This window comes from Heterodontus francisci, chromosome 12, assembly GCF_036365525.1.
Source record: "Heterodontus francisci isolate sHetFra1 chromosome 12, sHetFra1.hap1, whole genome shotgun sequence".
Lineage (NCBI taxonomy): Eukaryota > Metazoa > Chordata > Chondrichthyes > Heterodontiformes > Heterodontidae > Heterodontus > Heterodontus francisci.
The window spans coordinates 106,940,372-106,964,318 of NC_090382.1; the positions used below are offsets into that span (position 1 = coordinate 106,940,372).

Sequence of the window (23,947 nt, forward strand, 5' to 3'; positions counted from 1 at the left end):
GCGGAGGGAGGGTATTCCAAAGCTTGGGGCCTAGACAACTGAAAGCACGGTCACCAAAGGTGGAATGTCTAAAGTCAGAGATGCACAAGAGGCCAGAATTAGAGGAGTGCAGAGATCTCGGAAGGTTGTGGGGCTGGAGGAGATTACAGAGATCGGGATGGGTGCGATCATAGAAGGATTTGAAAACAAGGATGAGAATTTTAAAATCAAGATGATGCTTGACTGGGAGCCAATGTAGGTCAGCGAGCACAGGGATGATAGGGGAACAGGACTTGGTGCGTTAAGAAATGGGCAGCAGAGCTTTGGATGACATTAAGCTTATGGAGAGTAGAATGTGGGAGACCAGCCAGGTGTGTATTGGAATAGGTAAATCTGGAGGAAATGAAGGCATTATTGTGGTTTAGGGAGGAAATTCCAGAGCTTGGGGCCTAGACAGCTGAAGGCATAACCGCCAATGGTAGAATGAAAAAAAAATTGGGAATGCGCAAGAGGCCAGAATTGTAGAAATGCAGAGATCTCAGAGCATTGCGGTGCTGGAGGAGGGTACAGAGATAGAGAGGGTTAAGGCCATATAGAGATTTGAAAAGAAGGATGAGAATTTAAAAAATTGAGGTATTGCCAAATTGGGACCCAATGTAGGTCATCGAGCGCAGGGGCAGATGGGTGGATCTGAGTCCACGAAAAGATCAGCCATGATCTTATTGAATGGCGGAGCAGGCTCGAGGGGCCGGACGGCCTACTCCTGCTCCTAGTTCTTATGGTCTATGGTCTTATGGTGAACAGGACTTGGTGTGAGTTAGGATACAGGGCAGCAGAGTTTTGGATCAGCCCAAGTCTATGGAGCGTGGAAGATGGGAGACCAGCCATGAGAGCACTGGAATAGTCAAGACTGGGGTAACAGAATGTTGGACACAATTTCAGCAGTGGATGAGCTGAGGCTGCAGTGGGGGATGTTGGGCAATGTTAAGGAGCTGGAAGCAGGTGGGTTTGGTTATGGAGCAGATATGTGGTCAGTAGCTCACATGTATTGGGTGAGAGTCAGCCGGTAGCTCCCGAATGCGGGAAGTTTGCATCTGGCTTGTCAGAGCTTCTGGCTCTCAAATGGGTCTTAGTGTGATGTAGGGGTGCCATCGCCCTTAATGCACAGTGTTACGACTGAGGTGGGAGGAGAGCACTGTTAATTCAGTCCCACTTCTCCACAGGTCACAACATATATTTAAATTCTCCCACTTACTGATATAGTAAATCATATACTCTATTTTTCCCCAGAAGTAACACAGGTTTCTTTATTAAAACAACAAAATCAGTTTATTATAAACCAAGTCTTAACCAATAATGAAGTAAAACATACACACAAATTGAAATAGTAAAGCCCCTTATTTACCTTCGCCTCTCACACATACACACCGATTAACCAGGAAAAATAAAAGGGATTTTTGTTTACAGCTGTTACAAAGAAAACAGAAGGAAAAAAACCCCACTTAGGTTGAAATTTAGGGATGGAAAGATGTTTTAGTTTCAGTTTTTAGTTTTAGTTTTAGAGATACAGCACTGAAACAGGCCCTTCGGCCCACCGAGTCTGTGCCGACCATCAACCACCCATTTATACTAATCCTACACTAATTCCATATTCCTACCACATCCCCACCTGTCCCTATATTTCCCTACCACCTACCTATACTAGGGGCAATTGCTAATGGCCAATTTACCTATCAACCTGCAAGTCTTTGGCATGTGGGAGGAAACCAGAGCGCCCGGAGGAAACCCACGCAGACACAGGGTGAACTTGCAAACTCCACACAGGCAGTACCCAGATTTGAACCCGGGTCGCTGGAGCTGTGAGGCTGCGGTGCCAATCACTGCGCCACTGTGCCGCCCTTTGTTTTGGTTTGGCATCCCAAATGCCTATAGGCAGCCGTCACTGGGATCTTCCCAGAACAGTTCTTTCCAGGTGATGTTGAAGATAAGTTTGGGTTGGCTTTCCAGGAGATGCAGCTACAGAGGCTCCTAATAGGTCTTACAGCAGGAATGCAGCAACAAGGTTTCTTCAAACATGCAGGGTTTCTTCAAATACAGGAGGAAATAGGAATCTGACACACTGGAAATACAGGGTTTCTTTTCAAAAGAGAGAGATGAGCTGGTATTCTCTTCTTCTGGCATGTAAACCAACTCTCTTTAACAATTCAAATTGAAACCAAAACTTTCCAGAAGTCAAGTCTCCTGACTTCTATAAACCTTGTCCTGTCACTTCTTTGTAAACATCTCTCCAAGTCAAAAACAACCCCTGCTGGGTTTTTATTTGTAAACAAGTGCCTTCCAGTAACTGTTTACAGTTCAAACTCAGTCCAAACCTTCCGGTGACCTCCCGTAAAAAAACACCCAAAGTGCCAGCATCCACGGAATCCTTTTCAGTTTTAAAACACACATTCTCAAAATTTAACAAAAAAAAATGGAAGTACTCGTAACAACAGACAACGACTTGCATCACAGAACTGCTTGGTTTAGTGGCCCACATATTCTGAGCTCATATTAATGACAGTGCATACGGCAGCCAGGAGAATGGCAGGCGCCTTGCCTTCAATTCTCCCGTCCACAGGAGGGGAGACCTGGGCACGCAGTGAAAATTGGTCATTTGGCTACGTTTAAATCTGTGTCTTTTGGGTAAAGCATTGAACCGAAGCCCCGTCTGCTCTTTCAGGTGGATGTAAAAGATCCCATGCCCTCTAGTTCTCCCTGGTATCCTGGACCAATATTTATTCCTTACCTAACATCAGAAAAAGAAACAGATTATCTGGTTATTTATCATGTTGTTGTTTGGGAGCTTGCTGTATGCAAATCGGTTACCTAATTTCCTACATTACAACAGTGACTACACTTCAATAAGGACTTCATTGGCTGTAAAGTGTTTTGGGATGTCCCAAGGTCGTGAAAGACGCTATATAAATGCAAATATTTCTTGATCTCCAGAATTTTCTGAGTCTATGGTGATGGCAAGAATGTCTCTCACGCCTGCTGTTGAGACTCGATTATTCCGAGTACTCCGTTATCACATGCAACAAAAGACAGAGGGATTTGCCCAGCAATAGTTAAAAATAACATGTACTTGTCTCCACAGCAACAGTGTGCATTTATATTGTGTGTTTACCATAGTAAAACATTCCAAAGTGCTTCAAAGGAGTGCAATCAGGCAAAAAAACTGACTCGGAGCCGAAGACCAGGTCAGGTAACCAAAATGCGTGCAAGGAATTCACAGCACAGAATTGGCCCAACTGGTCTCTGACACCGTTTATATCCCACATGAGCCTCCTTAATGGAAACATGCAATTGTCTACTTTTCCAATGAAAACAAATCCCAAAATAGTTAAAAACAAGAATACAGGGAAATTAAAAAAATGCTAACTGTTTGATCTTCCAGATTCACCGGGATGGTTTCATACGCCCACTCTGAGTGGGTGAGTACTTTCTGTGCCCCCATTTACACATCCCACACACAACACATAACATTTCATCCACTTTGTTAGCATTTCTTTCAATTTCCATGGCAATTGTCTGGGCACAATTGATATGCACAGGACAAGTGACTCACCATCCATCACTCATTCGTCTCCGCCCCTATGTAGTTTAAAGGGTGCCCAACTTAGAAAACAGTGTCACTAAAAGTGGGCTGATGTCATGTCCTAGAAGCACGCTCTTATTAATAGCCTTGAACTGGCCATGGGTCAGGTTGAAAGTCATCTCAGAGTGTTACAACCCTCAACTAATAACATGCACAAAATAACTTGCTGGGATCAGTGGAGTACAGGTCAGAGAATGTACTAAAGCCATTCACACTTTGATCACATTCCAATAAAAACAAAAAGTGCTGGAAATATTCAGCATCTGTGAAAATAGAAGCAGAGTTGACATTTTGAGTCGGATATCACAGAATCACAGATTTATTACAGCACAGAAGGAGGCCATTCAGCCCATCGTGTCTGCACCGGCTCTACGAATGAGCAATTCACCTAGTGCCATTCCCGAGCCTTCTCCCTGTAACCCTGCACATTCTTCCTTCTCATGTAGCAGTCTAGTTCCCTTTTGAATGCTTCAATTGAACCTGCCTCCATCACACTCTCAGACAGCGCATTCCAGATCTTAACCACTCGCTGCGTGAAAAAGATTTTCCTCATGTCGCTTTTGCTTCTTTTGCCAATTATCTTAAATCCATTCCCTCTCGTTCTTGATCCTTTCATGAGTGGGAAAAGTTTCTCCTAATCTACTATGTCCAGACCCTTCATGGTTTTGAATACCTCTATCAAATCACCTCTCAGCCTTCTCTTCTCTAAGGAAAACAGTCCCAATGTCTCCAATCTATCTTCATAACTGAAGTTTCTCATGTCTGGAACCATTCTCATGATTCTTTTCTGCACCCTCTCCAATGCTCTCACATCTTTCCTGGACGCAATACTCCAATTGAGGCCGAACTAGTGTCTTATACAAGTTCAACATAATCTCCTTGCTGTTGTACTCTATGCCCCTATTAATAAATCCCGGGATACTGAATGCTTTATTAATCATGCTCTCAACCTGTCCTGCCACCTTCAATGACTTACAATTCTTTTCAATCCTCGGAGCTGTATTGGTTGTGAAGTTCTCTAAAAAGGTAATTCTTTTTTCCTCACTGTCATTCTTTTTGGTAAAGTCTATATACACCCAGGTCCCTCTGCTCTGGCACCCCGTTTAGAATTGTGCCCTTTATTTTAAATTGTCCCTCCATGTTCTTCCTACCAAAATGAATCACTTCACATTTCTCCGCATTGAACTTCATCTGATCACCAGTTTTGATGAAAGGTCAATTCGGTTTCTCTCTCCATAGTTGTTGCCAGATCTGAATATTTCCAGCACTTTCCGTTTTTATGTCAGATTTCCAGCATCCGCATTTTTTGCTTTTATGTCCTTTTGAAGTTCTACACTGTCCTCCTCACAGTTCACAATGCTTCTAAGTTTCACATCATCCACAAATTTTGAAATTGTGCCCTGTACACCAAGATCTAGGTCATTAATATATATCAGAAAGAACAAGGGTCCCAACACTGACCCCTGGGGAACTCCATTGCAAACCTTCCTCCAGTCTGAAAAACATCCATTAACTGCTACTTTGTTTCCTGTCACACAGCCAATTTCGTATCCATGTTGCTACTGTCTTTTATTCCATGAACTATAACTGTGCTCACAAGTCTGTTGTGCGGAACTTTATCAAATGCCTTCTGGAAGTTCATGTCCAGCACGTTAACAGCACTGCCCTCATCAACCCTCTCTGTTACCTCTTCAAAAAACTCCAGAAAATTAGTGAAACACAATTTTCCCTTGACAAATATGTACTGGTTTTCGATAATTATCCGACAATGTGCCTATTAATTTTGTCCCGAATTATTGTTGTAGCAGTTTTCCCACCACCGAAGTTAAACTGACTGGCCTGTAGTAGCTGGGCTTATCTTCACACCCTTTTTCTGAAGGGTGTAACGTTTGCAATTCTCCAGTCCTCTGGCACCACCCCTGAGTCTAAGCAAGGCTGGGAAATTATGCCTAGTGCCTCTATAGTGCCTCCTCTTTTATGTTAGCTACCAGTCTCTTTTCATACTTCCTCTCTGCTTCTCTCATTTGCTTTCTCACTTCCCTTCTGAACCTTCTATATTCAGCCATTATCCATTATATTATGCACATGACATCTGTCATAAGCACACTTTTTCTTTTTGATCTTAATCTCGAACTCTTTCGTCATCCAGAGAGCTCTGGATTTGTTTGTCCTACCTTTCTCCTTCGAGGGAATATACCTTGACTGTGCCCAAACTCTCTTCTTTGAAGGTAGCCCATTGTTCAGCTACCGTTTTTGTCGTCAACCTTTGATTCCAATATATTCGGCCCAGATCCATTCTTACCCCATTGAAATTGGCCTTCCCCCAGTTAGTTGTTCTTACTATAGATTGTTCTTTGTCCTTTTCCATAGCCAATCTAAACCTTATGATACAATGATCACTGTCCCCTAAATGTTCTCCTACTGATATTTGATCCACTTGGCCCAGCTTATTCCCAAGAACCAGGTCGAGCAGTGCCTCCCTTCTCATTGGACTGGAAACATACTGTAGAAAATTTTCCTGAACACACTCTAGGAACTCTTACCCCCCCCTCTCTGCCCTTTACTCTACTGATATCCCTGTCTATGTTCAGATAAATAAAGTCCCCCATTATAAATACTCTACAATTCTTGCACCTCTAATTTCCTTGCAAAGTTGTTCTCCCTGGTTCTGAAGAGTCGTTTCCGACTCAAAACGTTAACTTTGTTTCTTTCTCCACAGATGATGCCAGACCTGCTGAGTATTTCCAGCACTTTCTGTTTTTATTTCAGATTTCCAGTATCTGCAGTATTTTGTTTTTAATTGACCAGACTCAACTTTGGCTAAAGACAAAGAATGAACTTGCAAGTGTATCGTGCCTCGCAGGACTTCAGAAGCAAGTCCATTCCTAGATGTGCCTATGCAGTGACTGCTTGACCACACTCACGAGTGCATGGCTTTCGGAAAGAATAGACCAGAAGAGATGACTTGATGAAACTTAATTTCAAAATAAGGCTGGAACTAATTTCTCTAGAAAAGGGAAGGCTGAGGTGTGGAAGGGTCACCAAATTGATCTCTTCAAGATTATGAAAGGGTTTAATAGGGTAAACAGAGATAATGTTTGCACTTCTGGGGAAGCCAAAACATTGTTAACAAAAAACACAACATAGTCACTAATAAATCCAATAGGGAAATGAGGAGAAACCACTTTCTCCAGAGAGTGGTGAGATTGTGGAAACTCACCAGCACATGGAGTAATTGAGGTGAATAGCACAGAAACACATGAGGGAGAAAGGAATACAAGATTATGTTGCTAAGATTAGATGAAGAATGGTGGGAGGAGGCTAGAATGGAGCATAAACAACAGCATAGACCTGTTGAGCTAAATGGCCTGTTTCTGTTAAGACCAGGTGAGAAAGAGGTCTCGGGTTCAGCCTTCACCTGGTCTGACTGCAACAGGTTTTAATTTTAAACACACCGTTTTTTTTTAGCTCCTCCTTTGGTGAATCCTTGTTCACCGCTTTCCAATTATAAGGCAAAGAAACCAGCACAAACAGGCTTTCTCAGGTTTAAAGAAGAGAAGTTGAAATTTATTAACCGAATTAGAGTTTAAGTTCAAGTTTAACGCCTACGACTACACGACGCGCCCAGGCTAGCATGCATACGCGATACACACATGCAAATAGAGACAGAAAAGAGCAGAAGAAAAATAAAGTGGAAAAGTTTGTGGAAATATCTGGAGAGTTGTTACGGTTCTTCGAGCTCACTGTATAGTGCTTGATTGTAGGTAGATCTTGCTTTTCGTTGGGGCCCAGTATTCTTCTTAAACCTTGTTCGCTGTAGGAGATTTTTCTCTCTTGGGGTTCATGTGTTTTCAGAGGCTTGTGAGAAAGAGATGGGAGCAGACAGGAGAGAGATCTTCTCAGTCCAGGAGCAAACAGTTTTCTGCCCAAACTAACTGAACAAATTCAAAAATCTCAGGTTACCCAGCAGGTTAGTCATGTGACTAGCTGGATTGATCATGTCTGTTTGTGTATTTGGCCATCTTAGCAGTCAATCTGGAATGCGAGCTCCCCCACCTTTCAACGTCTGGTAATCAAAAGTCCATTGTGGGTTGAATGTGTCAGGGAATGGCTGCTTTGTCCTTCCAAACACCTGACTGAATATGCAAATGTCTTTTCCAGCCACGGCCGATCTGTTTAACAAGTGCTCCCCTTACTCCAGTAACAGTTTAAAATCAATGTTCATGACAAAATTAATGGGCCTCATTCTTGGCAGGTGGGGGCCGAGCATGACATTGTGCTTCACCTTCTATATTACTCTATGTAGCAGTGAGGAAGCTAAGAGGAGGGATAGTATGTCGGACAGGGGGCAGGCATATTTCCAGTTCAGGGGGAGCAAGAAAAGGAAGCAGTAAAGGTTAGAAGAGCAATTAAAATTGATAAAAGAGAGACAGACACGAGTAAGCATGGAGAAATTGTAAAGCTGGAAGTCAGATTTTAAAAGTGACGTTTTTCACAGGGGTTATAGCTCACATCAAATTAGATCAGCTGAACAGAATCAAAAGAAATTTAAATTTAAAACAATTGAAAAATTATTTCAAACACACATGCAATAAAATTGACAATTCAGTCTTCATTGCTTAAAACAATGACAAAACTAACTTTATGAAAACAAAGGCACTCATCCTGTCCAGGTCAATCTGTCTCATACTGCATTAAAGATTACAAATCAATCACATTCACAAAAACACTTACTTTTCTGCTTAATCTTCCTTCACTTACCTGATTTGGTCGACTCCCAGCACCTGACTGTTGGGCAACAGGGTCCAATGTCTAATATAATCGGTGCTCCTCAGGCATAAACATTTAGACACAATGGAATTGCACTGAAGAGGCATTTAAGAATGGCTGGTCCTAAATTTATAGAGGACAGTGTGTGTGAGAGGGATGGGAGTCGGATGCGGTACAATGAGTGTCTGTGCGTGTCCTTGCGTGTGCGTGTCTGTGTGCGTGTGTGTGAGGATGGGGAGTTGGATGGGGTACAGTGTGTGTGTGAGGATGGGGAGTTGGATGGGGTACAGTGAGTGTGAGATGGTGTGGTGTTGGATGGGGTACAGTGTGTGTGAGAGAGGGTGGGGAGTTGGATGGGGGACAGTGTGTGTGTGGGTGAGAGGGTGGGGAGTTGGATGGGGGACAGTGTGTGTGTGGGTGAGAGGGTGGGGAGTCGGATGGGGGACAGTGTGTGTGTGGGTGAGAGGGTGGGGGGTTGGATGGGGGACAGTGTGTGTGTGGGAGGGTGGGGAGTTGGATGGGGGACAGTGAGTGTGTGTGAGAGGGTGGGGAGTTGGATGGGGTACGGTGTGTGTCAGAGAGAGGGTGGGGAGTTGGATGGGGGACAGTGTGTGTGAGAGAGGGTGGGGGGTTGGATGGGGGACAGTGTGTGTGTGGGAGGGTGGGGAGTTGGATGGGGGACAGTGAGTGTGTGTGAGAGGGTGGGGAGTTGGATGGGGGACAGTGTGCGTGTGGGTGAGAGGGTGGGGGGTTGGATGGGGGACAGTGTGTGTGTGGGAGGGTGGGGAGTTGGATGGGGGACAGTGAGTGTGTGTGAGAGGGTGGGGAGTTGGATGGGGGACAGTGAGTGTGTGTGAGAGGGTGGGGTGTTGGATGGGGTACAGTGTGTGTGAGATGGCGGGGGGTTGCATGGGTTACAGTGTGAGTGGGAGTGTAGAGTTGGATGGGGTACAGTGTGTGTGAGATGGTGGGCAGTTGGATGGGGTACAGTGTGTGTGAGATGGTGGGGAGTTGGATGGGCTGCAGTGTGTGTGAGAGGGTGCGGAGTGGGATGGGGTACCGTGTGTGAGTGAGGGTGGAGGGATGAATGGGGTACAGTGTGTGTGCGCGAGTGTGGGGAGTTGGATGGGGTACAGTGTGCGTGTGTGTGAGAGGGTGGGGTGTTGGATGGGGTACAGTGTGTGTGTGAGGGTGGGGGGTTGGATGGGCTGCACTGTGTATGTGAGAGGGTGGGGAGTTGGATGGGGTACAGTGTGTATGTGGGTGGGGAGTTGGATGGGGTACAGTGTGTGTGTGGGTGGGGAGATGGATGGGGTACAGTGTGTGTGTGAGGGTGGGGAGTTGGATTGGGTACAGTGTGTGTGTGAGAGGGTGGGGAGTTGGATGGGGTACAGTGTGTGAGAGAGAGGGTGGGGGTTTGGATGGAGGATGGTTTGTGTGAGAGGGTGGGGAGTTGGATGGGGTACAGTGTGTGCGTGAGAGGGTGGGGAGTTGGATGGGGTCCAGTGTGTGTTTGAGAGGGTGGGGAGTTGGATGGGGTACAGTGTGTTTGAGAGGGTGGGGAGTTGGATGGGGGACAGTGTGTGTGAGAGGGTGAAGAGTTGGATGGGGTACAGTGTGTGAGAGAGAGGGTGGGAGTTTGGATGGGCTGCAGTGTATGTGTGGTTGGGGGATTGGATGGGGTACAGTGTGTTTGTGAGAGGGTACGGAGATGGATGGGGGACAGTGTGTGTGAGAGAGGGTGGGGAGTTGGATGGGGGACAGTGTGTGTGAGAGGGTATGGAGATGGATGGGGGAGAGTGTGTGTGAGAGGGTGGGGAGTTGGATGGGGTACAGTGTGTGTGTGAGAGGGTACGGAGATGGATGGGGGACAGTGTGTGTGAGAGAACATAGAACATAGAACATTACAGCGCAGTACAGGCCCTTCAGCCCTCGATGTTGCGCCGAAGTGTGAAACCATCTGACCTACACTATTCCATTTTCATCCATATGTCTATCCAATGACCACTTAAATGCCCTTAAAGTTGGCGAGTCTACTACTGTTGCAGGCAGGACGTTCCACGCCCCTACTACTCTCTGAGTAAAGAAACTACCTCTGACATCTGTCCTATATCTATCACCCCTCAACTTAAAGCTATGTCCCCTCGTGTTTGCCATCACCATCCGAGGAAAAAGGCTCTCACTATCCACCCTGTCCAGCCCTCTGATTATCTTATATGTCTCTATTAAGTCACCTCTTCTCCTCCTTCTCTCTAACGAAAACAACCTCAAGTCCCTCAGCCTTTCCTCGTAAGACCTTCCTTCCATACCAGGCAACATCCTAGGAAATCTCCTCTGCACCTTTTCCAAAGCTTCCACATCCTTCCTATAATGCGGTGACCAGAACTGCACGCAATACTCCAGGTGCGGCCGCACCAGAGTTCTGTACAGCTGCAGCATGACCTCGTGGCTCCTAAACTCGATCCCCCTACTAATAAAAGCTAACACACCATATGCCTTCTTAACAGCTCTATTAACCTGGGTGGCAGCTTTCAGGGATTTATGTACCTGGACACCAAGATCTCTCTGCTCATCTACACTACCAAGAATCTTCCCATTAGCCCAGTATTCTGCAATCCTGTTACTCCTTCCGAAGTGAATCACCTCACACTTTTCCGCATTAAACTCCATTTGCCATATCTCAGCCCAGCTCTGCAGCCTATCTATGTCCCTCTGTAACCTACAACATCCTTCGGCACCATCCACAACTCCACCGACCTTCGTGTCATCCGCAAATTTACTAACCCACCCTTCTACACCCTCATCCAGGTCATTTATAAAAATGACAAACAGCAGTGGCCCCAAAACAGATCCTTGTGGTACACCACTAGAAACTATACTCCAGGATGAACATTTACCATCAACCACCACCCTCTGTCTTCTTTCAGCTAGCCAATTTCTGATCCAAAGCACTAATTCACCTTCAATCCCATACTTCTGTATTTTCTGCAATAGTCTACCGTGGGGAACTTTATCAAACGCCTTACTGAAATCCATATAGACCACATCCACGGCTTTACCCTCATCCACCTGTTTGGTCACCTTGTCAAAAAACTCAATAAGGTTTGTGAGGCACAACCTACCCTTCACAAAACCGTGCTGACTATCTCTAATGAACTTATTCTTTTCAAGATGATTATAAATCCTATCTCTTATAACCTTTTCCAACATTTTACCCACAACCGAAGTAAGGCTCACAGGTCTATAATTACCAGGGCTGTCTTTACTCCCCTTCTTGAATAAGGGGACAACATTTGCTATCCCCCAGTCTTCCGGCACTATTCCTGTCGACAATGACGACATAAAAATCAAGGACAAAGGCTCCGCAATCTCCTCCCTGGCTTCCCAGAGAATCCTAGGATAAATCCCATCTGGCCCAGGGGACTTATCTATTTTCACACTTTCCAAAATTGCTAACACCTCCTCCTTGTGAACCTCAATCCTATCTAGCCTAGTAGTCTGTATCTCAGTATTCTCCTCGACAACATTTTCTTTCTCCACTGTAAATACTGACGAAAAATATTCATTTAACACTTCCCCTACCTCCTCTGATTCCACACACAACTTCCCACGACTATCCTTGATTGGCCCTAACCTATCTCTAGTCATTCTTTTATTCCTGATATACCTATAGAAAGCCTTAGGGTTTTCTTTGATCCTATCCGCCAATGACTTCTCGTGTCCTCTCCTTGCTCTTCTTAGCTCTCCCTTTAGATCCTTCCTGGCTAGCTTGTAACTCTCAAGCGCCCTAACTGAGCCTTCACGTCTCATCCTAACATAAGCCTTTTTCTTCCTCTTGACAAGCTCTTCAACTTCTTTAGTAAACCACGGCTCCCTCGCTCGACAACTTCCTCCCTGCCTGACAGGTACATACTTAGCAAGGACACGCAGTAGCTGCTCCTTGAATAAGCTCCACATTTCGATTGTGCCCATCCCCTAAAGTTTCCTTCCCCATCCTACGCATCCTAAATCTTGCCTAATCGCATCATAATTTCCTTTCCCCCAGCTATAAGTTGGATGGGGTACAGTGTGTGTGTGAGAGGGTAGGGAGATGGATGGGGGACAGTGTGTGTGAGAGGGTGGGGAGTTGGATGCGGTACAGTGTGTGTGTGTGAGGGTGGGGTGTTTGATGGGGTACAGTGTGTGTGTGTGAGGGTGGGGTTTTGGATTCGGTACAGTGTGTGTGAGAGGGTGGGGTGTTGGATGGGGTACAGTGTGTTTGTGGGTTGGGTGTTGGATGGGGTACAGTGTGTGGGGGAGAAGGTGGGGGTTTGGATGGGGTACAGTATGTGTGTGAGAGGGTGGGGAGTTGGATGGGGTACAGTGTGTGTGTGGGTGGGGGATGGATGGGGTACAGGGTGTGTGTGAGAGGGTGAGGGGTTGGATGGGGTACAGTGTGTGTGTGAGAGGGTGGGGAGTTGGATGGGGTACAGTGTGTGTCTCTGAGAGGGTGGGGAGTTGGATTGCGGACAGTGTGTGTGAGAGTGTGGGGAGTTGGATGGGGTACAGTGTGTGTGTGAGAGGGTGGGGAGTTGGATGGGGTACAGTGTGTGTCTCTGAGAGGGTGGGGAGTTGGATGGGGTACAGTGTGTGTGTGAGAGGGTGGGGAGTTGGATGGGGTACAGTGTGTGTGTCTGAGAGGGTGGGGAGTTGGATGGGGGACAGTGTGTGTGAGAAGGTGGGGAGTTGGATGGGGGACAGTGTGTGTGAGAAGGTGGGGAGTTGGATGGGGTACAGTGTGTTTGTGAGAGGGTACGGAGATGGATGGGGGACAGTGTGTCTGAGAGGGTGGGGAGTTGGATGGGGTACAGTGTGTGTGTGAGAGGGTACGGAGATGGATGGGGGACAGTGTGTGTGTCTGAGAGGGTGGGGAGTTGGATGGGGTACAGTATGTGTGTGAGAGGGTGGGGAGTTGGATGGGGTACAGTGTGTGTGTGGGTGGTGGATGGATGGGGTACAGTGTGTGTGTGGGAGGGTGGGGAGTTGGATGGGGTACAGTGTGTGTGTGGGTGGTGGTTGGATGGGGTACAGTATGTGTGTGAGAGGGTGGGGAGTTGGATGGGGTACAGTGTGTGTGTGAGAGGGTGGGGAGTTGGATGGGGTACAGTGTGTGTGTGGGTGGGGAGTTGGATGGGTTACAGTGTGTGTGTGAGAGGGTGGGGAGTTGGATGGGGGACAGTGTGTGTGTGGGTGAGAGGATGGGGGGGTTGGATGGGGTACAGTGCGTGTGAGAGGGTGGGGTGTTGGATTGGGTACAATGTGTGTTTGTGGGTGGGGGTTTGGATGGAGTACAGTGTGTGTGTGAGAGGGTGGGGAGTTGGATGGGGTACAGTGTGTGTGTGAGAGGGTGGGGAGTTGGATGGGGTACAGTGTGTGTGAGAGGGTGGGGAGTTGGATGGGGGACAGTGTGTGTGAGAGGGTGGGGAGTTGGATGGGATACATTGTGTGAGAGAGAGGGTAGGAGTTTGGATGGGCTACAGTATATGTGTGGGGTTGGGGGGTTGGATGGGGTACAGTGTGTTTGTGAGAGGGTGGGAGTTGGATGGGGGACAGTGTGTGTGAGAGGGTGGGGAGTTGGATGGGGTACAGCGTGTGTGTGAGGGTGGGGTTTTGGATGGGGTACAGTGTGCGTGTGTGTGAGGGTGGGGTGTTGGATGGGATTCAGTGTGTGTGTGAGGGTGGGGTGTTGGATGGGGTACAGTGTGTGTGTGAGGGTGGGGTTTTGGATGAGGTACAGTGTGCGTGTGTGTGAGGGTGGGGTGTTGGATGGGATTCAGTGTGTGTGAGAGGGTGGGGCGTTGGATGGGGTACAGTGTGTTTGTGGGTTGGGTGTTGGATGGGGTACAGTGTGTGAGAGGGTGGGGAGTTGGATGGGATACAGTGTGTGTGTGGGTGGGAAGTTGGATGGGGTACAGTGTGTGTGAGAGGGTGGGGAGTTGGATGGGGTACAGTGCGTGTGTGAGAGGGTGGTGAGTTGGATGAGGGACAGTGTGTGTGAGAAGGTGGGGAGTTCGATGGGGTACAGTGTGTGTGTGTGAGGGTGGGGTGTTGGATGGGGTACAGTGTCTGTGTGTGAGGGTGGGGTGTTGGATGGGGTACAGTGTGCGTGTGTGAGGGTGGTGTGTTGGATGGGGGACAGTGTGTGTGTGTGAAGGTGGGGTGTTGCATATGGTACAGTGTGTGTGTGTGAAGGTGTGGGGTTGGATGGGGTACAGTTATTGTGTGTGAGGGTGGGGAGTTGGATGGAGGATGGTGTGTGTGAGAGGGTGGGGAGTTGGATGGGGTACAGTGTGTGTGTGAGAGGGTGGGGGGTGGGGGGTTGGATGGGGGACAGTGTGTGTGAGAGGGTGGGGAGTTGGATGGGGTACAGTGTGTGTATGAGAGGGTGGGGAGTTGGATGGGGTACAGTGTGTGTGTGTGTGAGAGGGTGGGGGGTTGGATGGGGTACAGTGTGTGTGTGAGAGGGTGGGGGGTTGGATGGGGTACAGTGTGTGTGAGAGGGTGGGGAGTTGGATGGGGTACAGTGTGTGTGTGAGAGGGTGGGGGGTGGGGGGTTGGATGGGGTACAGTGTGTGTGAGAGGGTGGGGAGTTGGATGGGGTACAGTGTGTGTATGAGAGGGTGGGGAGTTGGATGGGGTACAGTGTGTGTGTGAGAGGGTGGGGGGTTGGATGGGGTACAGTGTGTGTGAGAGGGTGGGGAGTTGGATGGGGTACAGTGTGTGTATGAAATGGTGGGGTGTTGGATGGGGTACAGGCTGTGTGTGTGTGAGAGGGTGGGGAGTTGGATGGGGTACAGTGTGTGTGTGTGGGTGGGAGTTGGATGGGGTACAGAGTGTGAGAGAGAGGGTGGGGGTTTGGATGGGATACAGTGTGTGTGTGAGAGGGTGGAGGGTTGCATGGGGCACAGTGTGTGTGAGAGGGTGGGGAGTTGGATTGGGTACAGTGTGTGTGTGTGGGTGGGGAGTTGGATGGGGTACAGTGTGTGAGAGGGTGGGGGTTTGGATGGAGTACAGTGTGTGTGTGAGAGGGTGGGGAGGTGGATGGGGTACAGTGTGTTTGAGAGGGTGGGGAGTTGGATGGGGGACAGTGTGTGTGAGAGGGTGGGAGTTGGATGGGGGACAGTGTGTGTGAGAGGGTGGGGAGTTGGATGGGGTACAGGGTGTGTGTGAGAGGGTCGGGAAATGGATGGGGGACAGTGTGTGTGAGAGGGTGGTGAGTTGGATGGGGTACAGTGTGTGTGTGAGGGTGGGGTTTTGGATGGGGTACAGTGTGTGTGTGAGAGGGTCGGGAAATGGATGGGGGACAGTGTGTGTGAGAGGGTGGTGAGTTGGATGGGGTACAGTGTGTGTGTGAGGGTGGGGTTTTGGATGGGGTACAGTGTGCGTGTGTGTGAGGGTGGGGTGTTGGATGGGATTCAGTGTGTGTGAGAGGGTGGGGCGTTGGATGGGGTACAGTGTGTTTGTGGGTTGGGTGTTGGATGGGGTACAGTGTGTGAGAGAGAAGGTGGGGGTTTGGATGGGGTACAGTGTATGTGTAGGGTTGGGGGGTTGGATGGGGTACAGTGTGTTTGTGGGTGGGGAGTTGGATGGGGTACAGTGTGTGAGAGAGAAGGTGGGGGTTTGGATGGGGTACAGTATGTGTGTGAGAGTGTGGGGAGTTGGATGGGGGACAGTGTGTGTGAGAGTGTGGGAAGTTGGATGGGGTACAGTGTGTGTGTGAGAGGGTGGGGAGTTGGATGGGATACAGTGTGTGTGTGAGACGGTGGGGAGTTGGATGGGGTACAGTGTGTGTGTCTGAGAGGGTGGGGAGTTGGATGGGGTACAGTGTGTGTGTCTGAGAGGGTGGGGAGTTGGATGGGGTACAGTGTGTGTGTCTGAGAGGGTGGGGAGTTGGATGGGGGACAGTGTGTGTGTGAGAGGGTGGAGAGTTGGATGGGGTATCGTGTGTGTGTGTGGGTGGGGAGTTGGATGGGGTACAGTGTGTGTGTGAGAGTGTGTGGAGTTGGATGGGGTACAGTGTGTGTGTGAGAGGGTGGGGCTTTGGATGGGTACAGTGTGTGTGAGAGGGTGGGGAGTTGGATGGGGTACAGTGTATGTGTGAGAGGGTGGAGAGTTGGATGGGGTATAGTGTGTGTGTGGGTGAGAGGGTGGGAAGTTGGATGGGGTACAGTGTGTGTGTGAGAGGGTGGAGAGTTGGATGGGGTATAGTGTGTGTGTGGGTGAGAGGGTGGGGAGTTGGATGGGGTACAGTGTGTGTGAGAGGGTGGGGAGCTGGATGGGGTACAGTGTATGTGTGTGGGTGGGGAGTTGGATGGGGTACAGTGTGTGTGAGAGGGTGGGGAGTTGGATGGGGTACAGTGTGTGTGTCTGAGGGTGGGGAGCTGGATGGGGTACAGTGTGTGTGTCTGAGGGTGGGGACCTGGATGGGGTACAGTGTGTGTGTGTGGGTGGGGAGTTGGATGGGGTACAGTGTGTGTGTGTGGGTGGGGAGTTGGATGGGGTACAGTGTGTGTGTGTGGATGGGGAGTTGGATGGGGTACAGTGTGTGTGTGGGTGGGTAGTTGGATGGGGTACAGAGTGTGTGTGGGTGGGGAGTTGGATGGGGTACAGTGTGTGTGAGAGGGTCAGGAGTTGCATGGGGTACAGTGTGTGTGTGAGGGATGGATAGGGTACAGTGTGTGTGTGTGGATGGGGAGTTGGATGGGGTACAGTGTATGTGTGTGTGGGGAGTTGTATGGGGTACAGTGTGTGTGTGGGTGGGGAGTTGGATGGGGTACAGTGTGTGTGAGAGGGTGGCAAGTCGGATGGTGTACAGTTCGTGTGTGGGGGATGGATGGGGTCCAGGGTGTGTGAGAGGGTGGGGAGTTGGATGGGGTGCAGTGTGTGTGTGGGTGCGGGATGGATGGGGTCCAGGGTGTGTGAGAGGGTGGGGAGTTGGATGGGGTACAGTTTGTCTGTGGGTGTGGAGTTGGATGGGGTACAGTGTGTGTGTGGGTGGGGAGTTGGATGGGGTACAGTGTGTGGGAGAGGGTGGGGAGCTGGATGGGGCACAGTGTGTGTGTGTGTGGGGAGTTGGATGGGGTACAATTTGTGTGAGACAGTAGGGAGTTGGATGGGATACAGTGTGTGTGAGAGGGTGGGGAGTTGGATGGGGTACAGTGTGTGTTTGGGTGGGGAGTTGGATGGGGTACAGTGTGTGTGAGACAGTAGGGAGTTGGATGGGGTACATTGTGTGTTAGAGGGTGGGGAGTTGGATGGGGTACAGTGTGTGTGTGGGTGGAGAGTTGGATGGGGTACAGTGTGTGTGAGAGGGTGGGGAGTTGGATGGGGTACAGTGTATGTGTGAGAGGGTGGAGAGTTGGATGGGGTATAGTGTGTGTGTGGGTGAGAGGGTGGGAAGTTGGATGGGGTACAGCGTGTGTGAGAGGGTGGGGAGTTGGATGGGGTACAGTGTGTGTGTGAGAGGGTGGAGAGTTGAATGGGGTATAGTGTGTGTGTGGGCGAGAGGGTGGGGAGTTGGATGGGGTACAGTGTGTGTGAGAGGGTGGGGAGCTGGATGGGGTACAGTGTGTGTGTGTGGGTGGGGAGTTGGATGGGGTACAGTGTGTGTGAGAGGGTGGGGAGTTGGATGGGGTACAGTGTGTGTGAGAGGGTGGGGAGCTGGATGGGGTACAGTGTGTGTGTCTGAGGGTGGGGACCTGGAAGGGGTACAGTGTGTGTGTGTTGGTGGGGAGTTGGATGGGGTACAGTGTGTGTGTGTGTGGGGAGTTCGATGGGGTACAGTGTGTGTGTGGGTGGGGAGTTGGATGGGGTACAGTGTGTGTGAGAGGGTGGCAAGTTGGATGGGGTGCAGTGTGTGTGTGGGTGCGGGATGGATGGGGTCCAGGGTGTGTGAGAGGGTGGGGCGTTGGATGGGGTACAGTTTGTCTGTGGGTGGGGAGTTGGATGAGGTACAGTGTGTGTGTGGGTGGGGAGTTGGATGGGGTACAGTGTGTGTGTGTGTGGGGAGTTGGATGGTGTACAGTGTGTGGGAGAGGGTGGGGAGCTGGATGGGGCACAGTGTGTGTGTGTGTGGGGAGTTGGATGGAGTACAATTTGTGCGAGACAGTAGGGAGTTGGATGGGATACAGTGTGTGTGAGAGGGTGGGGAGTTGGATGGGGTACAGTGTGTGTTTGGGTAGGGAGTTGGATGGGGTACAGTGTGTGTGAGAGGGTGGGGAGTTGGATGGGGTACAGTATGTGTGGGTGGGGGATGGATGGGGTACAGTGTGTGTGAGAGGGTGGGGCGTTGGCTGGGGTACAGTGTGTGTGAGAGGGTGGGGAGTTGGATGGTGGACAGTGTGTGTGTGGGGCATGGTTGGGGTACAGTGTGTGTGTGTGAGTGGGTGAGGGGTTGGATGGGGTACAGTGTGTGTGTGGGTGGGGAGTTGGATAGGGTACAGTGTGTGTGTGTGTGAGAGGGTGAGGGGTTGGATGGGGTACAGTGTGTGTGTGGGTGGGGGATGGATGGGGTACAGTGTGTGTGAGAGGGTGGGGAGTTGGATGGGGTACAGTGTGTGTGTGGGTGGGGATTTTGATGGGGTACAGTGTGTGTGAGAAAGGGTGGGGGGTTGGATGGGGTACAGTGTGTGTGGGTCGGGATTTTGATGGGGTACAGTGTGTGTGAGAAAGGGTGGGGAGTTGGATGGGGTACAGTGTGTGTGTGAGAGGTTGGGGAGTTGGATGGGGTACTGTGTATGTGAGAGGGTGGGGAGTTGGATGGGGTACAGTTTGTGTGAGAGGGTGGGGAGTTGAATGCGGTACAGTGTGTTTGTGTGTGGGGAGTTGGATGGGGTACAGTGTGTGTGAGAGGGTGGGGAGTTGGATGGGGTACAGTGTGTGTGAGAAAGGATTGGGAGTTGGATGGGGTACAGTGTGTGTGAGAGGGTGGGGAGTTGGATGGGGTTCAGTGTGTGTGTGGGTGGGGAGTTGGATGGGGTACAGTGTGTGTGAGAAAGGATGGGGAGTTGGATGGGGTACAGTGTGTGTGAGAGGGTGGGGAGTTGGATGGGGTACAGTGTGTGTGAGAGGGTGGGGAGTTGGATGGGGTCCGGTGTCCGTGTGGGTCGGGATTTTGATGGTGTACAGTGTGTGTGAGAGGGTGGGGTGTTGGATGGGGTACAGTGTGTGTGTGGGTGGGGAGTTGGATGGGGTACAGTGTGTGTGAGAGGGTGGGGAGTTGGATGGGGCACAGTTTGTGTGTGGGTGGGGAGTTGGATGGGGTACAGTGTGTGTGAGAGGGTGGGGAGTTGGATGGGGTACAGTGTGTGTGAGAGGGTGGGGAGTTGGATGGGGTACAGTGTGTGTGAGAGGGTGGGCAGTTATTTGGGGTACAGTGTGTGTGAGAGGATGGGGAGTTGGATGGGGTACAGTGTGTGTGAGAAAGGATGGGGACTTGGATGGGGTACAGTGTGTGTGTGGGTGGGGAGTTGGATGGGGTACAGTGTGTGTGAGAGGGTGGGCAGTTATTTGGGGTACAGTGTGTGTGAGAGGGTGGGGAGTTGGATGGGGTACAGTGTGTGTGAGAAAGGATGGGGAGTTGGATGGGGTACAGTGTGAGTGAGAGGGTGGGGTGTTGGATGGGGTACAGTGTGTGTGTGGGTGGGGGATGGATGGGGTACAGTGTGTGTGAGAGGGTGGGGAGTTGGATGGGGTACAGTGTGTGTGTGGGTGGGGATTTTGATGGGGTACAGTGTGTGTGGGTCGGGATTTTGATGGGGTACAGTGTGTGTGAGAAAGGGTGGGGAGTTGGATGGGGTACAGTGTGTGTGTGAGAGGTTGGGGAGTTGGATGGGGTACTGTGTATGTGAGAGGGTGGGGAGTTGGATGGGGTACAGTTTGTGTGAGAGGGTGGGGAGTTGAATGCGGTACAGTGTGTTTGTGTGTGGGGAGTTGGATGGGGCACAGTGTGTGTGAGAGGGTGGGGAGTTGGATGGGGTACAGTGTGTGTGAGAGGGTGGGGACTTGGATGGGGTTCAGTGTGTGTGTGGGTGGGGAGTTGGATGGGGTACAGTGTGTGTGAGAAAGGATGGGGAGTTGGATGGGGTACAGTGTGTGTGAGAGGGTGGGGAGTTGGATGGGGTCCGGTGTCCGTGTGGGTCGGGATTTTGATGGTGTACAGTGTGTGTGAGAGGGTGGGGTGTTGGATGGGGTACAGTGTGTGTGTGGGTGGGGAGTTGGATGGGGTACAGTGTGTGTGAGAGGGTGGGGAGTTGGATGGGGCACAGTTTGTGTGTGGGTGGGGAGTTGGATGGGGTACAGTGTGTGTGAGAGGGTGGGGAGTTGGATGGGGTACAGTGTGTGTGAGAGGGTGGGCAGTTATTTGGGGTACAGTGTGTGTGAGAGGGTGGGGAGTTGGATGGGGTACAGTGTGTGTGAGAAAGGATGGGGAGTTGGATGGGGTACAGTGTGTGTGTGGGTGGGGAGTTGGATGGGGTACAGTGTATGTGAGAGGGTGGGCAGTTGGATGGGGTACAGTGTGTGTGAGAGGGTGGGCAGTTATTTGGGGTACAGTGTGTGTGAGAGGGTGGGGAGTTGGATGGGGTACAGTGTGTGTGAGAGGGTGGGCAGTTATTTGGGGTACAGTGTGTGTGAGAGGGTGGGGAGTTGGATGGGGTACAGTGTGTGTGAGAAAGGATGGGGACTTGGATGGGGTACAGTGTGTGTGTGGGTGGGGAGTTGGATGGGGTACAGTGTGTGTGAGAGGGTGGGCAGTTATTTGGGGTACAGTGTGTGTGAGAGGGTGTGGAGTTGGATGGGGTACAGTGTGTGTGAGAAAGGATGGGGAGTTGGATGGGGTACAGTGTGAGTGAGAGGGTGGGGTGTTGGATGGGGTACAGTGTGAGTGAGAGGGTGGGGTGTTGGATGGGGTACAGTGTGTGTGAGAGGGTGGGGAGGTGGATGGGGTACAGTGTGTGTGTGGGTGGGGGATGGATGGGGTACGGTGTCCGTGTGGGTGGGGATTTTGATGGGGTACAGCGTGAGTGAGAAAGGGTGGGGAGTTGGATGGGGTACAGTGTGTGTGGGTCGGGATTTTGATGGGGGACGGTGTGTGTGTTTGAGGGTGGGAGTTGCATCGGGTCCAATATTTGTGTGAAAGTGAGTGTCGTTGGATGTGCTGCATAATCTGCCATGCAGAAATCTTCTTCCAGACACACATGTCAGTGCATATCTCCACACACCCATGTTTCCAATCCCATACACACACACCCGTACTGAAACACCCAGGCGTATATGGACAGCACACACAATATAGATTGCATACTGAGGCATACATATTGCACATACAAACAGTATGCCTTCAGTGTACACACAGCACGCCCACACAACATACACTGCCAGCACGCAGGCAGCAGAGCACACACAAAGGCAGCTCATGCTCACAGTCTCTCCGAGCACTGCACAGTCACATTCCTGCTCACTCACTCAGCCACACCAATTTGCCAATGCAGTCTGTACAGACACACACACACACAGACTGCTCGGCACTTCCCACCATCAGGAGCTGTTGCACAGAATAAAAGGCGAGCTGGGGGCAGAGCTGGTAAGAGTTTCACAGGCTCACCTGTGCAGTTTGCACACACTCACTCTCAGTGTTAACCCTTTGAGTGCCATCAGCGAGTCAACAACCAGGGACAAAGATTTCATCGTTTTTATTTGTATTGACTGCTTGATTCGGAATTAAGGGACAGAACAGAGAGAGGGTTCTCTTTTTGATATTTAGCAAGAGCAATGTTCCACTATTTGGCAGCTCTTTGCTGTCTTTCCGCTTTACCAAACCCCTGTGTATTTTTTGGGGGGGTGGTGATAGGGGAGTGAAGTTTGCATCATGTGACATGAAGCTCCCGCTTGGGGAAGGATCTCGCCGAGCCCTGGATCAGGTAGAGCGGCCTCGGTTCCCTGTCTCCCGGACTGGGAGTGGGGTCAGTGATTCCAGATGAAGGAGTGGGGGAGTGGGGCGGGTCGGACAGGACCAGGCGCAGCGTGAAACGGGCGAAGGATCAGCGTCAATTTCAGCCGCAAATTTCAACTGTAAAACTCCGATCCTTAATTACAGATATTCAGCTTTAAAAAAAAGATTCCCTGAAACACAAGAGATGACATTTGAATGAATTTGCCTCTGAACCAGAGGCAAATTTAAACACACTCCCACTTTGAGAGCTGCCAAAAGCAGTACAGCAGCTCAAGGCGGCCACTCGGCCCATTGTACCTGTGCTGGCTCTTTGGTAGAGATATTCAATTTAGCCTCACTCCTCCCACTTTCCCCTTCGCCCAGAAAACATTCTCCCCTTTCAAAAATCTCAAAATCCCAAGGAAACTTTAATACGTTGTGCTCCATGCACACCTGTGACTCAAACTCTGTGGCTGTCAGCACCCACTTTGTGTGTTCTCACCCCCATCCCTATCCCAGACCACACCCGCTGTGACTGCACACCTTTTAAGTTCCCACACATTTGCAGTAATTCAGACCCCGACAGAACTACAACACACTAATGAATTAACACAGCTCATGCTAAATAAAAAAAGAGAGAGCATTTTCATTAAAGCGTGTTGCTGAAGTCTGGTTACAACATGGGATAGGGGGACGGGGGGGACAGGACGCGGAGGGGCATATGGAAACCCGGAATGTCAGTAACCTACCCCTGGCAGACAGCTTCTTCGTGTTGATAATCTTCGCCGCGTATTCCTGTCCGGATAAAATCTTAACGCACCGCTTTACAATGGAGAAAGCTCCCCTGCAATCAGCAACCGACATATTTCACAGTTTATTCATTAGAAACCAAACACACACATCAACAAAAGTGAAACTGGAAGACAAGACTTGGTTATTGAATTTCAAAAGGCAGCATGCTGATTAATTCCTTACTTTCCCAGCTCTTCGTACATCTGGTATTCCTCGCTGAATCGAGTACATGTTATTGTAGCCATTCTGTCGGTATTGACTGCTCCCCCAAGCTGCTTCTCCTGCTCTCTGTTTCTCCCTCTCTCTTTCCAAAGGCTCAAGTCTCTGAGGTGGGTTTGATTGACAGCTCACTACATGCGAAAAAAAAAGATGAGAAAATCCAACCAGTACAAACCTCACTTTCTCTCCCCTACCTCAGCATCATTCTCCTCCCCTCCTCGATCTGTTTCCAAGGCAACAGCAATGAGAGCTTCACAAAAGCTGCTTTGACAATTTGAATACTGGCTGCAGCCTCCCACACTCACGTGTAAAGGGGAAGGAATGGGGAAACCATCAGGCTGTGTGTGTGAAAATTAAGATTAAAAAAGAATTCTGCCTCTATAAATTAAACAGAGGCTATAGATTAGCCTGACCCCCCCCCCCCCCCCCATCCCTCCCCCTCTCCCCAACCTCTCCCCTTCCAAACACAGCGCTGGCTGAGAATTAAGATTAGGAATGCATCAACAGATACTGGGCTAATAATTATTGAAAAAAAGACTTGCATTTGTATGGAACCTTTCATGACCACCTGATGTCCCAAA

At 49.9% G+C, this 23,947-nt stretch overlaps 1 protein-coding gene across 1 annotated transcript in view; it reads right to left on the reverse strand.

The window, feature by feature from the left end:
- Positions 1-23,645, reverse strand: part of LOC137376052 (calcium/calmodulin-dependent protein kinase type II subunit alpha) — a 292,806-nt gene extending 269,161 nt beyond the window's left edge. Inside the window, exons 1-2 of the mRNA XM_068044036.1 lie at positions 23,331-23,645; positions 23,105-23,199 (exon numbers count right to left, since the gene is read on the reverse strand). Of these exons, the coding sequence (XP_067900137.1) occupies positions 23,105-23,199; positions 23,331-23,392 (157 nt within the window). The 5' untranslated portion in view covers positions 23,393-23,645. The remainder of the gene's footprint in view (positions 1-23,104; positions 23,200-23,330) is intronic.
- Between the last annotated feature and the right edge of the window lie 302 nt (positions 23,646-23,947).